The 15442-nt window shown below is 41.3% G+C and overlaps 1 protein-coding gene across 30 annotated transcripts in view; it reads right to left on the reverse strand.

Annotated features, from left to right (window-relative positions):
* NRXN1 (neurexin 1) overlaps window positions 1–15442 on the reverse strand; it is a 735374-nt gene that overhangs the window by 120742 nt on the left and 599190 nt on the right. For all 30 annotated transcript variants that reach the window (XM_074863962.1, XM_074863985.1, XM_074863984.1 and 27 more), the window contains one exon: window positions 10053–10224. In XM_074863962.1, coding sequence (XP_074720063.1) covers window positions 10053–10224 — 172 coding nt within the window. The remainder of the gene's footprint in view (window positions 1–10052; window positions 10225–15442) is intronic.

A 15442-nucleotide genomic window follows, 5' to 3' on the forward strand; every position in this document is an offset into this window, starting at 1 on the left:
ATACATATGGCATAAATTTATACATTAAGTGTTCACTTGCCCTGTATAATTCATCTCCTACATACTGTCAGACGGAAAGTTCCTGAGAAGTCCTCCTGTTCTTTCCAAACACTGTTATCTCCAAACGAAATTAAGTATTACAAGATGTCCTTGTTTCATTGGTGCTGCTAGTTTCTCACAGAAGGAAAATGACATACAAAACAGGAGACATGGGGCAGTATCTGTTTCACAGAAACTTAATTGCTGTGAACAAAACTTAAGTCTTTTCCACTGCATTTCCCTCCTAGGCAGAAAGGTAGTCATTATTTCATCTTTGCGAGCATTGCCCCCACCAAGTAATAAGAGACTGCTCCAAGTTCGAGAGCTTCCCAGCTCATCAAAAGAGGGCATTCTTCACATCCTTTATGTCCGCCATCAGGATTGACTTATCAAGGTAACAGATCTGAGTGTAGGAGTGTCAAAACTCTGACCATAGCAAAGGAAAGCACGCAAGAGAGAACCAAGATGTATTCTTTTATCCAAAGAAGGAAGCAAGTGAGAACAAAGGTAAAGATGATGTGTGGCTGGACAAATTAATAAACAAATAAATAGGGGTCAGAAGGCTGATATTATTTCAGTGTGGAAAACACCCTGAAAATCCCATGTCCTAACAGCAGTGGCGAGGGAGGCTTGAAGAATTACCCTATGCCAAATGCAAGGTGAGGAAAATACTGAGTGCCCACATACTTGTTAGGTTCCTACCTCACCCTGACCATTATAATTTTGCACGGATGTGGTGATGACAGGCTGTCTGTCCATTTTATTAGAATATTCAAAGATATGTTTGTGAAATAGTTCGAGATCTCTACTGGTTGCCTGACTTATGTCTGAGAAACAGATCTTTGATTCTCTTCAGAAGTATCTGTAAGAGCTTGAATTTGGAAGGTATTTCTAAGCCAATGGTATGCATTTTAGACACCTGGAAATACTAGGAAATACTAATCCATTCTGGAGAAACAAATGTACTGACACAAATGTCTTCTGTTAATTTTATGGCCAATCTGAAAACAAAAAAACAAGACAAATGGATAGCACTAATCCAAAATAGGATACATGGTAATAGCTGACTCAGCATTTATCTTAAAGTCAGGTGTATTCCATGAAAAGATGGCAGACGGTTTGTCTATTTTCCAGAATACAGAGACCGAGAGAAGCATTTAAATGAGATGCCCCCTCACCCTAGCCCTTGGATGTTCTGCAATAACAACTTTACCCACAGATCCAGAGAAAGTCCCTACAACAACATGTGTGCTCTCAGATGTTTAACCTTATATGATTAAGCAAGAAAACAAAGCCAAAACCCAGAACAGAATTATTCTGTGTTATAGCAAAGTCCTAAGAGCTTCAGTTGCAAATTGCCATATTGCTGTACTGGGTTTGCGTGGCTAGGTTTTGGTAGTGGGGTGCTACAGGGGTGGTTTCTGTGAGAAGCTACTGGAAGCTTCCCCCATGTCCCACAGAGCCAATGCCAGCCGGCTCCAAGATGGACCCACCACTGGCCAAGGCCGAGCCCATCAGTGATGGTGGTAGCACCTCTGTGATAACATATTTAAGAAGTGAAAAATGTTAGTATGCAACAGCAATTGCACTGGAGATGGGAGTGAGAATATGTGAGAGAAACAACTCTATAGACACCAAGGTCAGTGAAGAAGGAGGTGGAGGAGGTGCTCCAGGCATCGGACAAGAGATCCCCCGGCAGCTCCTGGTAAAGACCATGGTAAGGCAGGCTGTCCCCTACAGCCCATGGAGGTTAATGATGGAGCAGAGATCCACCTGCAGCCCATGGAGGACCCCACACTGGAGCAAGTGGATGCCCAAAGGAGGCTGTGGCCCTGTGGAAAGCCCACGCTGGAGCAGGCTCCTGGCAGGACCTGTGGACCCATGGAGAGAGGAGCCCATGCTGGAGCAGGTTTGCTGGCAGGACTTGTGACCCCATGGGGGACCCATGCTGGAGCAGTCTGTTTCTGAGGGATTGCACCCCATGGAGGGAACCCACACTGGAGCAGTTTGTGAAGAGCTGCAGCCCATGGGAAGGACTCGCATAGGAGAAGTTCATGAAGAACTGTCTCCCGTGGGAGGGACCCCAGGCTGGAGCAGGGGAAGAGTGCGAGGAGGAAGGGCAGCAGAAACAACATGTCATGAACTGACCACAACCCCCATTCCCTGCCCCCCAGTGCCTCTGGGTGGAAGCAGGTAGAGAAATCGGGAGTGAAGCTGTGCCTGGGAAGAAAGGAGGGGTGGGGGAAAGGTGTTTTAAGATTTGTTTTTATTTTCTCATTACACTACTCTGACTTGATTGGTAATAAAATAAATTAACTTTTCCCCAATTCAAGTCTGTTTTGCCTGTGACAGTAATTGGCAAGTGATCTCTTGCTGGCCTTTTGATATCTTTTCTCTCCCCTGTCCAGCTTGGTAGGGGAATGGAAGAGCAACTTGGTGGGCACCCAGCATCCAGCCAGGGTCAACCCACAATTGCCGAGATACTTGGCACTAACCATAATGTCAGCCTGTGGTTTGATCTTCTGCCAACATACATGGACTGTCACACAGGTTCTTCTTTGGTGTGTATGCTTGATCGTAATTTATACTCCCCAGTTACAGAAATACATCTGTTCCAGTAGTCTGGCAGCGTTTTGGACAATCTCTTTTGTGTGAACAACACGCGTGAGATGCTCAGGCTGTCAGATCTAGGTCTGTCAGACACATCCCTGACAACATCTGCTGACCCATGGAGTACATGAGGACAGTTGCAAATGTTATGCTTTTTTAAGGTTGACCAGAGATCCAGGGATGACTGGAAAGGCTTAATTTTAGATATTTGTCTACATCAGACTATTTTCCAGACTGCTGCAGCATCCCAGGAACTGCTGAGTATTCCCAGCAGTCTGAACAGCTTTGAAACCATAGACCAGTTGGTCAATATCTAACAGATCATCTTATATCCAGAAAATTCTGCAACAGTGTGATTTATGATGGAAGTTCTGAAGGGTAGGTTCCTACTGGTAAAACGATTGGTTGCGACATTTTTTTTTAAAGAATCAGCATTGGGCAAACTCCTTTTGACTGCAGGAAGTATAGAGTTATTCACAGAAAAGTGATTCTGAAAATCCTTCACAATAAATGGGGATTATTGTGGTTTTAGAAAGTCACCTAGCTTGTTTAGATATACTTTCCCAGACTGGTAAAATGCACACCCTTCACTACTAAGGAAGGAAAATTAGAAAATTGAGAAGATTGTCATTCTTGTTAAATAGGTATGGTTACGAGCACTGCTGTGAGAAAGATTTTTTTTTCCCCCCATTTGATTTGATTTGAAACAGATTTTCTTTCAGGTAAGGAAGAAAAGGTTGTTTCAAATTAAATGAAATGCTTTGTTCTCAGATTACCTAAATCTCCTATAAACACTGGGCAATCCTGACATGAAAAGTCAGAACATTTTATTTAGAAAATACTGAAATTAATATTTTGCCATTACTAAAATAAATTTCACAGAATCATGAAGGTTGGAAAAGACCCTGAAGATCATCCAGTCCAACTATTAACCTAACATTGACAGTTCCCAACCACACCACATCCCTCAGCGCTATGTCGACCTGACTCTTAAACACCTCCAGGGATGGGGACTCCACCGCTGCCCTGGGCAGCCCATTCCAACACCTGACTACCCGTTCTGTAAAGAAATGCTTTCTAATATCTAGTCTAAACCTTCTCTGGCACAACTTGAGGCCATCACCTCTTGTCCTATCGCTTGTTACTTGGTTAAAGAGACTCATCCCCAGCTCTCTGCACCCTCCTTTCAGGTAGTTGTAGAGGGCGATGAGGTCTCCCCTCAGCCTCCTCTTCTCCAGACTAAACAACCCCAGTTCCCTCAGCCGCTCCCCATCAGACCTGTGCTCTAGACCCTGCACCAGCTTCGTTGCCCTTCTCTGGACACGCTCGAGTCATTCAATGTCCTTTTTGCAGTGAGGGGCCCAAAACTGAACACAGTCATCGAGGTGCAGCCTCACCAGTGCCGAGTACAGGGGTAAGATCCCTTCCCTGTCCCTGCTGGCCACGCTATTTCTGACACAAGCCAGGATGCCATTGGCCTTCTTGGCCACCTGGACACACTGCTGGCTCCTGTTCAGCCAGCTGTCAATCAACACCCCCAGGTCCCTCTCTGACTGGCAGCTCTCCAGCCACTCCTCCCCAAGCCTGTAGCGCTGCTGGGGGTTGTTGTGGCCGAAGTGCAGCACCTGGCATTTGGCCTTATTGAAACTCCTACAGTTGGCCTCAGCCCATAGCTCCAGCCTGTCCAGGTCTCTCTGCAGAGCCTCCCTACCCTCGAGCAGATCAACACTCCCACCCAACTTGGTGTCATCTGCAAACTGACTGAGGGTGCACTCGATCCCCTCGTCTAGGTCATCAATAAAGATGTTAAACAGGAGTGGCCCCAAAACTGAGCCCTGGGGGACACCACTCGTGACCGGCCGCCAACTGGATTTAACTCCGTTCACCACAACTCTTTGGGCCTGGCCATCCAGCCAGTTTTTCCCCCAGCAAAGCGTGTGCCCATCCAAGCCTCGAGCAGCCAGTTTCACCAGGAGAATGCTGTGGGAAAAGGTGTCAAAGGCCTTACTGAAGTCGAGGTAAACTACATCCACAGCCTTTCCCTCATCCAATAAGCAGGTTGCCCTGTTGTAGAAGGAAATCAGGTTTGTCAAGCAGGACCTGCCTTTCATAAACCCATGCTGACTGGGCCTGATCATCTGGTTGTCCCGCATGTGTTGTGTGATGGTACTCAGGATGAGCTGCTCCATCAGCTTCCCAGGCACCGAAGTCAAGCTGACAGGCCTGTAATTTCCCGGATCATCCTTCCAACCCTTCTTATATATAGGTGTCACTTTGGCCTATTTCCAATCTTTTGGGACCTCCCTGGTCAGCCAGGACTGCTGGTAAATGATGGAAAGCAGCTTGGCAAGCACCCCAGCCAGCTCCTTCAGCACCCTCGGTGTATCCCATCTGGTCCCATAGACTTGTGTATGTCTATGTGATGCAGTAGGTCACTGACTGTCTCCTCCTGGATTGCGGGGGGGTCGTTCTCCCAGTCTCTGTCTTCTGGCTGAGGAGGCTGGATTCCCTCAGTACAACTAGTCTTGCTATTAAAGACTGAGGCAAAGAACGTATTAAGCACCTCAGCCTTCTCCTCATCACTTGTTACCATGTTTCCTCCTGCATTTAGCAGGGGATGGAGGTTCTCTCTGGTCTTTCTTTTGCTCTTGACATACTTATAGAAACATTTCTTGTTGTCCTTAATCCTGAAGCCAGATTAATTTCCAGCTGGGCTTTAGACCTCCTGATTTCTGCCCTGCATAGCCTCACAGCCTCTTTGTAATCACTGTGAGTGGCTAGCCCCTTCTTCCAAAGGTGGTAAATTCTCCTTTTCTCCCTGAGTTACAGCCAAAGCTCCCTGTTTAGCCAGGGTGGTCTTCTCAGTCGCCAGCTTCTCTTACAGCACCTGGGGACCGCCTGCTCCTGAGCCATTAACACTTCCTTCTTAAAGAGTGCCCAGCCTTCCTGGACCCCTATACCCTTCAGGATCGTCTCCCAAGGGATCCTGTCAAGTAGTTGCCTAAACAAGTCAAAGTCAGCTCTTTGGAAGTCCAGGATGTCAGTTCTGCTGCCCCGTCTCCTGGCCTCTCTAAGAATAGAGAACTCTCTTATTTCATGATCGTTGTGCCCTAGTCAGCCTCCAACCGCCACATCATCCACCAGTCCTCCTCTGTTCACAATTTCCTATTATTTTGTTTTTCCTTTGGCCTTAATTGTTAGTTCAGTTTGACCCAAATTAACAAGTCCTTTGGTTTCCTACCATAAATCTATTCTTAGCAAATCTACATTTCAGTGTATAATTATTACTTAACTGAATGTACAAGAGTAGCCTGTTCACGGTAGTAGCTGGAGTTGCTACTATGGGGCAGTTCCATCACCACAACAGCAGACAGCCAGTCAGGGAGGGGAATTAAAACTAAGTTGTGAAGCAGACAATTCGTATGGAGTAGAAAGGATCTGCATGGAAAATGGGGTTAGTCTATTGATTAGAAACTCTTGACTGCACAGTCATCAGTTTTCTGAATCCTATTTGAGTGTAAATTAGACTGCATCCAGATAAATTAATGGGAAATCACTATCTGAAAAAGTGAAATATTAAAGCTTTTTGAGAAGGTGTAGAGGAATGATAATCATTAGGTAAAGAGACATAACATTTAGTTAAGGAAGATGGAATATACAAATCCAGTACAGATCTGGGCATCTTGGACAGCTATCAAAAAACCATAGTATGTCATTCTCAATCGTAGGGCTACTCATCAGCCACTGACACAATGAGAAAGTGACTTTGATGAGAGTCTGGAAGAACATATGTACCTAAATCTAAACCTCTGTTTCTGAAAATCATCCAGCCATTTTGGAACACTGACATTCTTCACATTTGTCTAGGACTAAACCACATTTTTCCCCACTATACTCCAAAAACAGCCAGCCACCTTTACAAAGATAATCATCCTCTACCACCGGCCACCACCACTTCTTTTCCTTTTACGGCTCTCATTTCATGTCTACTAAGATACAAACTGAAGGTGCGTTGGCCCAGACAAAGAAAGCCTGAGAAAACATAATACTTGAGTCTAGTGGGATGGAGAATGATGTACAAGAGAAACACGCTAGATTCTAGTCAGCTTCCAGGGTCATTTCTGTATTGCATGCAGCTCTAGGAGAAAACACATGAAGCAGCCACGGAAGCCCTGTGGAGCATTGCCATATGATACTTTTTGCAAGGCGTCTACCTTTGACTGCTCATAAAGCAATACTAGAGAATCACATGCACTACACCAGCTAGAAACCCCTTTGTGAGAGCACTGAACTTTGGGCAGCTCCTGAAACCCAGGACTGAGTTCAGACTCTCTGCAAATCCCACACAGACTTGTGGTAATCAGGGTCACAGCTCTTTTTCAAAAGATGCTTGCTTTAAGTATCAAGAGGAGTGCCCACAGGATCCTCCTAGCAAGTAATACAACACTGACTGTTATTGGGCCTTGGATGTCATTGTCTGCAGCACTTACATGGGGCTGTATGAAGGCTACACACGCAATGAAACTGGAATATCTTGAGCCTCTGATGAGAAACTCCTCTCGGAAAATTTTCACCCATTATTTAAGACGCCAATCACAAACAAGCAACGTCTTGTAGTCAGACACTCCAACCAGAAGTATCATTCAGAGTATAATCTCTCCTCGTAAAGAACAGAGAATAGGTCAGTTGGTATGCTTTAGGCAACTAACTTTTTTTTTCATATTAATTATTTTTTAAAAAAAAGGAAATCCAGCATATTTAAGACTAATAAACTTACTAATTAAACTGCTGATCTTGTTTCTATTCTTACTTTTAAAAAATCCAGAAGTAGGAGAGATAAGTATGTGCTTACGTATAGCGGAGTAGGCACATTAAGAACTTATGCAGAAAGAAACAATTCAGAAAACAGTTACAAAGCAAAAAAGAATATTCTTTCTAGCACTGAAATGAAAGCTAATGAGCCCTCATTACTCATGCAAACAAGATTGAATTAGGTCCATGTTGCACAACTGCAACATGTACTCCATCCAAAATGTGAGCAAAGAGCAAGCTAGCTGGTTAACCAGCATTGCCAGGTACTACTGTCTGTCCCTAAAACAGCAACTGCAGTAGCACATCTAAATTGGATGCAGCAGCATTTGCCAAATTGTACTGTCTGATATCTTTAAGATGTCACTTTTAGAAATACTACTTTTAGAACTGTAGTGACAGTGGTAGCTTTTAATATGGTGCCATTAATACCTTCAGAGCAGTATCAACCTTGCTCAAAGGCAGCACAGTCTTCAGGACAAGCCTGTGTCTTTCCTAAAATGTACATCAGTACCAGTCTGTGAAGAAACTAGTGTATAAAAAAGGTTTAAATGAAGAGTACCAAACCCGATGGAGCAGTATGGAAACATAAAAGTATGGCTAGGTGCTCTTGTGCTGGGAGGAGGGGAGAGGCAATGGAAGGTGAAAAGGGGGAGGATGGATTCCAAAAACGATGCTGTGGTATACAGGAGACAAAATATTACTATGGGAAAGGCAAAGAAAATTAAAGGCTAACTGCAGTCTTGGAAGATCCAGCGATAAAGCGAGCCAAGAGATTCTGTACCCTGGCTGATGAAACAACTGAAAATGCCTTGAAATGTAGCTTCTGCATAGATTGGTAAAGGAAGCTCAAGAAGCTCTAATTTTTTGTTTTCCTTTTACGAAGAAAACATCCAACCTCCTTCCACTCCACTAATCCTATCCCAAGGAAATCACTCTATTTTCTAAACGGATCTATGTTCAGTATAAACAAATCCTGTGTGCCACTATCTTCAGAACTCAACTGCAGTTTGTCCTTGTTGTAGCCACTTTGTATTTTCATGAAGAAACAGAACAGGCAAAACAGAACAGAACAGTCAAAAAAGAAAAATATTGTTATGCTTATTATTTAGGTAAAAAACAAAAGAAACAAAAAAACCCCCACCCCAAACCTGTTTTTTCCTTTCTGCTACATAGGTCTTGAACACAAACTAAGACACTCCTCTCCAGCCACCACCACCTTATTTCAGCTACCATTTACCAAACATTGCAAAAGTCACAGGACATATTTGATGCAGTATCCCTCTTTCCCTTAAGAGTTTATCACCTCTCAGAGATATGTCTAACAAAGCCATTGTTTCTAACCACCAGAACTCACTCATTCATAATGCATTAGCACACAGGTGGTTTTTTTAATAACTCCTGCTATATATAATTTAATTTTCAATGCATACTTTCATTTTTATTTTAAAATCTAAATGATTTCCAAGAAATTACCTGAAGGGTTATATTTCACCTGTGAATTTTTAAAAAATTATTATTTAAGAAGTCAGGTGAATAGCTGGACTATAACTTGAACACCAAAAAAAAAAACCCCAAACCAACCAAACCCCTAAATACTAATAATTAGTACAGGGAATAGCTTATGCATTCATTATTAGTGAAACATACCCTTCTGTCCCACTCCACCCCCAAAATGAAGAATTTTCTACTGTTAAACAGATAAATCAGAACTGTCATTTATGTAATAGCAAATACGCAAACCAGAATACCTTTCACTTACGTCTCTGGATTTGCTGCCTTTTGCTTAATAATATAAACACACACACCAACTGTTAACAGATAACATGCAGATTTGTAAGTTACCATTAACGGCTCAGTAGTCCTATTCAATAAGAAAGGGACTGCGTATCTGAAAAACCTGTTGCCTTTAAAAATGAATAAAATTAGTAACACAGTAATCTTCAGTGCATGGCATTTGCATAAAATTAAATATGGGCCCGATCAAGGCAACTCTGTATTCACACAAGCGGTCCTGTTCAAGTCACCAGCATCACTCGCGTAAGTAATATCCTGTAGTTTGTATTTTAAGCTAAGGCATCTTAATTTGGTTGGTTGGTTGTACAATTGATAACTGATACACGTCTTGGTTTATGCCTGTTGGAACTCTTCTGATAAATTAATAAGCTTCAGACTGCTTTAATAACAACTTGTAACTAAACAAAGGCAGACAGTGTTTTCCTCAGTAAATGTTTTACCCCATCACTTGGAGATTGATTTGGGAGTCACTTTACTGTGTAGCTTTTGTCAAAGCCTTTTTTTTCCCCCCCTAAAACAATAATCCAATAAAAACAAATGAAAACAAGAAACAAAGCCACTCTTTCATGCCTTGATAACTGTATTTTTCCACTTCCAGTAATAACTTGAATTTGTGCTTTTAAACTCACTTAGGAAATGCCATCATCATAAACTGCATATTGCTCAGGACTCTAACTACTTAATTAGCTACTCAAACACTGCAAAAGAGCTGATGTCGTATTAGAAGAGAAGCAAAATGAGCCAAACTCCATGCATTCCCCACCCTCTTACTCAGAAACGTTTCTGTAAGACCTTACCTGCTGGGTAACGTTCGATAACCGGCCAGTTGTCCACCTGTAATGTGGCATTGCCACCACTTCTTGTAAAACGTACTACATGGTATTTTCCATCATTAATGATTGCGTTGATCTCTTCAATAGAGATGTCATCAGTTCCAACATTAAATTTAACTCCAATTTTTCCCTGGTGCTGCATATTTAAAGAAAAAAAAAAAAAAAAAGAGGAAGAAGAAAAAGAAGAACTAATTAAGAGTTGTTTTAGCAAGAAATAGAGACAGTGTGTCATACAGGGAAAGATTTCTAACAACATCATCCCTCCTCAGATGTAACTTCTGAAGGCTTGCATGTGGCAGTGACAAGCCTTCAGACAGCTCAGTAAGTCCAGGACATCTCTTTGATGGATAATTGATATTCTAAATGAGTTATTTCACCAAATTGAGTTCTATCCTTTTCTAAGAGATTCACACCAAGATGAGGAGGGGGGAAGGAGGAGGAAAGCTCAAGTCTTCTTTCTTTGTACCCTCCCTCACCTCCACGAGGATTAAACATCATTTTTCCTTTTAGGCTTTCAAAACGGAAAGCCTCGTGGTGTCACTTGGAAGAGGTACAAGGATTTTCCGGCTATAAGAGCCAAGGCCCAGACCTGCATCTCCTTTCTCCAAACCTCATTCATACTCAGAGTCTTCACAAATGATAACAAAGGAAACTTTTTTTTTTTTTCCTTAATGGAGAGATTTTTTTGCATCACTTTGTAGAAGCTCCAAATCATTAAGACAAGAACGGACCGATTGACTAACAAGGACTTTCCTGATCAGAGTCAGAGAGGAGCGAAATGCGTTTGTGACACAGGGACAGCGTCTTGTTCCCACTAAGGACTGAGACCCTGATTTTTTTTTGCTGGAATTTGCCTGTAAACTCTTATGCCTGAACGTGCCTAGGGCTAATGGGACTTTCCCACGCACATTCATGCTCAGAACCAAGGCTGTAGATTTTTCAGATGACTGTAATACTGGCATGTTTTCATTTTTATTGTCTTTTAACTATTAAGATGTTCACTCTAATGGGACATTTACATTTTAACAAAGTCTTTTAGTGTCTATTAAAGTTTAACTTAAGAGAAAAAAAAAAACATGAAGCCCTTATGAAATCAACTCTATTCTTGAATAAGAATATTTATTAAATTGAGAAGCAAAAAACAAAAGCACTGCACAGTATGAGACCGTGCATAATAAGGGGCAATTCTATGTGAAATTTCACATCACTGGTACATCCTTCTTAAAATTTAAAAAACTTAAGAGTTTTTATGCTACCAAATGAAACACAATGAAACATTTCACTTTGTACCTCTTGGTGATTAATGTCAATCTTTCCAGAATCAGCTTCACATCTGCATAGCTTTTGTGTCTGCTCCCTCTTTCTCTTACTATCCTGGCACCACTCCCTGTAGTAAGTATATCCTGCAGCTTCTCTTCTCTGGAAGTCTCCCAAGCAAAGAACTCAGGAGTTCTTCCACTTTATTTTATTCTCTTTTTAAATACCTGACTTCATTTTCCAATAGTGTTTGCATATTCCAGTTACACAGTTGAACAGCTGATGAACACCTTTGGAGAAAGTCCCTCAATGTTTTGGCACTATGCTATCACCTCTTCAGCTATGATCTTTTTTAAAACAGTAAAAGGACTATTGCCTGCTGAGATTTGCAGAATTACTCTGAAAAGTATTTGTTTTTATTTGCTCAGTTGCTTAAATAATGTTCTAAATATTCCTCTTCTTTCCCGCGCAGAGTTTTAGCATTTCTCTATTGGCTGGTCCAACTTTTCCATGCCTGTAGGGTGTCAATAAGGGATCCACCTCATGCAGCACATGCTCACCCCCTTTTGCCTCTCATGTGAGTTGCAGAGCAATCTCCCAGTTATCTTGCGAGAGTAACTGTAGCTCTGTTTTATTTCAACTGGTTCGACTATGACTCAGAATAGATTTCACCCATTTTCTCCCATGGATGCAGTAGCTTATTTGCTTCACCTGCTTCATTCATATGCTTACTCTCTTTATACAAAAACGTATACAAAGAAATATAACATCGTCCTGGCTCTAAATCTCCTCTTTTACTAATTTATGAAATGCAGAAAACCAGCATGTAATGATAATGGCATATGCACCTTTTCACAGTACTTTCAAGAAATCAAAGGCTTTCAGGATTAAAAAAAGCCGACTAATTTTACCATGATTCATAATTATACTATTCATAACCTACACTTTACATACCTGCTTTCCTATTTGTTATATGGATGTATATACATATATTATTTTAGATGACAAAATGACAAGGAAAAAAACCACCTTTGAGTGAATAGGACAGGTGCAGGAAGAATGAAGTGGCATAAAAAGCAAATATACCAGCAGCTTTTCCAAAATAAGAGAATGTGGTGCTGCAATGGTTACCAAGTTACCATTTGTAAATGGCCAGGTACTGGCAAGTAAAATGAACTTGAAGGCAGACCTTTAGCTTTCCATGATACATATATACTTTTTAGTGAAAAAAGCAAGTTTTCCTGACTTCCCTACATCTGTATAGAAGTACTGTGCACAGACACGAAGCACGAAGCTGTAATAGCAAAGAATATCACCCTAATAGTTGATAACATACTAGAGTGATAATTTTTACTCTATTTTTAATATATTTGTGTAGCTGAGAACATGAAAAACTCCATTTTTGAAGGATACATTTCATTTTTTCACACTTCTTCAGCACCTGTGGGCATTTATGTAATCTTCCATAAAACAAAGAAGCGAATCTGGGTTTTGAGTTTAAGTCTTCCTTATTATTATACCCGTATTTAAGTCTGACTTCTGAACATCACACTAAACATGATATGGACTACAACCCCATTGTGCACAGCCCATGTGATGCAAAGACCTGACAGTACAAGGGCCTAGACAGATGGCACTACCACAAAGCAGTGAGTCACCATCTATCAGGTGAGTTGCAATAAGCACCTCTGTATGTAGACTGACTTTTTTAAGCCCTTACATAATCATGCAGTAGTTTGACTCACTGTACTCCTCCTTTACTGCAAGATAACATGTCACACTATTTTTCATTTGTCATTGGTTAAGACCACGTGCACATACAGTTATTGTGGATCAGTTGATGTACAGTAGCTTGCTGAGATAACCTGATCTCAGCCCTGTGACGCTTAATATAAGGGGCCTGTAGTCCATTAGAGAGAACTGCTTTTTATTTTTCCTTCTTCTTTTTGGGGCAAGATGGTAGTGCAGAAAGGGAAGACACTGACTAAACTGAAGCATACTAAATTACTATTTCTGCTTTGCCAGCCTCCGTTGCATAGTGCAGTAGTAGAAATTTTCATTTATCACTTGTTCCTTCATAATAATCTTATTCTTCCTATCTGAAACGGCCTCAAACAAATGCTGAATGAGAGGCTCCCTCTTCAACACCCTGATGATGGCCACTATAGAAATGTCTGTGCATTACTAAGTACTGCAGTAAGTCAACATTACAGCTGAATGATGTTATCCCTGCACAGCATTCCAGGCTCATAGTTCTAGGAGGTTATGTTTGCCTGCTAGCAAAGATGATAATTTCAGAGCTCCCCTGGTAAAAATCAGCTCCGTACACAGGGCCCGTAGAAGCCCACTGCACTGTTTATGGTTCTTAGCCTGTGTTTTATTTTTCTCAATCTCACACAGTTGTGAGAGAACATAGCAATGAAATCAATTCCTTTTCCTACTGTGCCTTTATCTAATCTGAACTGGGAAGGCCACACTCACAGAGTGGAGACATGTGGGAGATGGAAGAGTCTCCAATATTATTTCCAAGAGAGGCCAGAAGAGAGGACACACCTTCTGGAGAGCAGTGCAGCGTTTCAAGTAGTGTAAACATTGTTCTCTGTCTCCTGAAATAATCAGGAGATGCTATGAATACTGCTACAACCATCACACCACCATCACCGCCCCCTGGGACAAAGCAGCGCAGGGACCTCCAATTCACCTATAGACAAGCTACATGACACTCTGCGCCCCAACCAGCAGCTCTTCAGGAAAGCTAAACTTTTGGTTTGGAGGTGCTTTGGCCACATAGCTCCTCCACAATTTCTATACAGACAGACAAGATCATTTGGTGTTACCTAAAGTACCCCTACACATTATTGCAACGTGCAGTGTAGGCTTTGCCTACAGTTTAACCTTTGCTTGTAGGAAGGAGTCTGAGCTCACAGGGTAAGGATAAGTATGTTAATAGCTTCAAAGCAGTTGGAAAAAAGAATGAGATACACATGTTTATCTCCAATCCTACATTCCTAATGCACTTTAAAACGCTAGGAGTTTTGACTGCTCAGACAGTACAGGTGTGTATGGATGCATGTGTATATACCAATCATTTCAAAACATTTTTTTTATTCAAAAGCACTGGCAGCTACTATTGTAATCTAGCAGCTCCGGTGGAATATTTTCAAGCATGTTTTATGAATTGTGTACTCTAAATACTTCTACCTTGGCTTTAACAAGCTTCTGATGAAGCACTGAGAATGCTGATGAACCCAAGAACAAAGAAAGAAATGTGAAATGCAAACTAAGACAGCAGCTGACACTGCAATTTGTTCCCTGTTGAACCTTAGTTCAGTGCTACCCATCTGCCAACTCCAAATGCAGTAAAACCTATGCTAGTATAATAAATAAATAAATATATCCAGAATAATGACATTTCCTATAGCATCAGCAAGGTTTTACTGCTCTCTGTAGTAATAATTCTGGAATCAGTCAAACAGGAACATGTGCAAATTTGGCACGACAGTAGTTTTAGAAGAGACCACAGACAACCTAAGCTCATAATACTTACAATCTTTAACCACTTCCAAAGAAAAGTAACAATACTGTGACTCCCACAGGTGAACAAACAGAGGAAAAAAAAAAAAAATCAAGCATGCCAGCTTGCATCTTACAGTGTCAGACCCTGAGAGACAACTTTCTGGTGAATGTGATGAAGTCTTAAAACTAACTGATGGTTTATTTTGATTTTATTGAAGAATAAGTTTCTTGAGTTTAATTAAAAAGAGTGAAATCATTTTCACTCAGATGTAATCAGAGGTTAATATTCTATATAGTAGAAATGTAGGCAAAGTAATTGAAATAATTTCTGGGTTTCTGAATCCTTTAAGGAAAGACATATGTAAAAAGAGTACTGTTTGCTTCAGGAAGTGAGGGGAGGGATAATGGACAGAAGATACACTTGAACTCCAAGATTGAGTAACTATGTATATTTTAGTCTAAGAATCCATGAACATTTCTTATTACTATCTAGTATCTTCCAGAGGAAATGTTTCCTGGAAAGAAACAGCAGATATAAAACATCTGGGCAGACTTCTTTGAATAAGTACATCTTTTATATT

The sequence above is a fragment of the Strix uralensis genome, chromosome 3 (assembly GCF_047716275.1).
Source record: "Strix uralensis isolate ZFMK-TIS-50842 chromosome 3, bStrUra1, whole genome shotgun sequence".
Classification (NCBI taxonomy): domain Eukaryota; kingdom Metazoa; phylum Chordata; class Aves; order Strigiformes; family Strigidae; genus Strix; species Strix uralensis.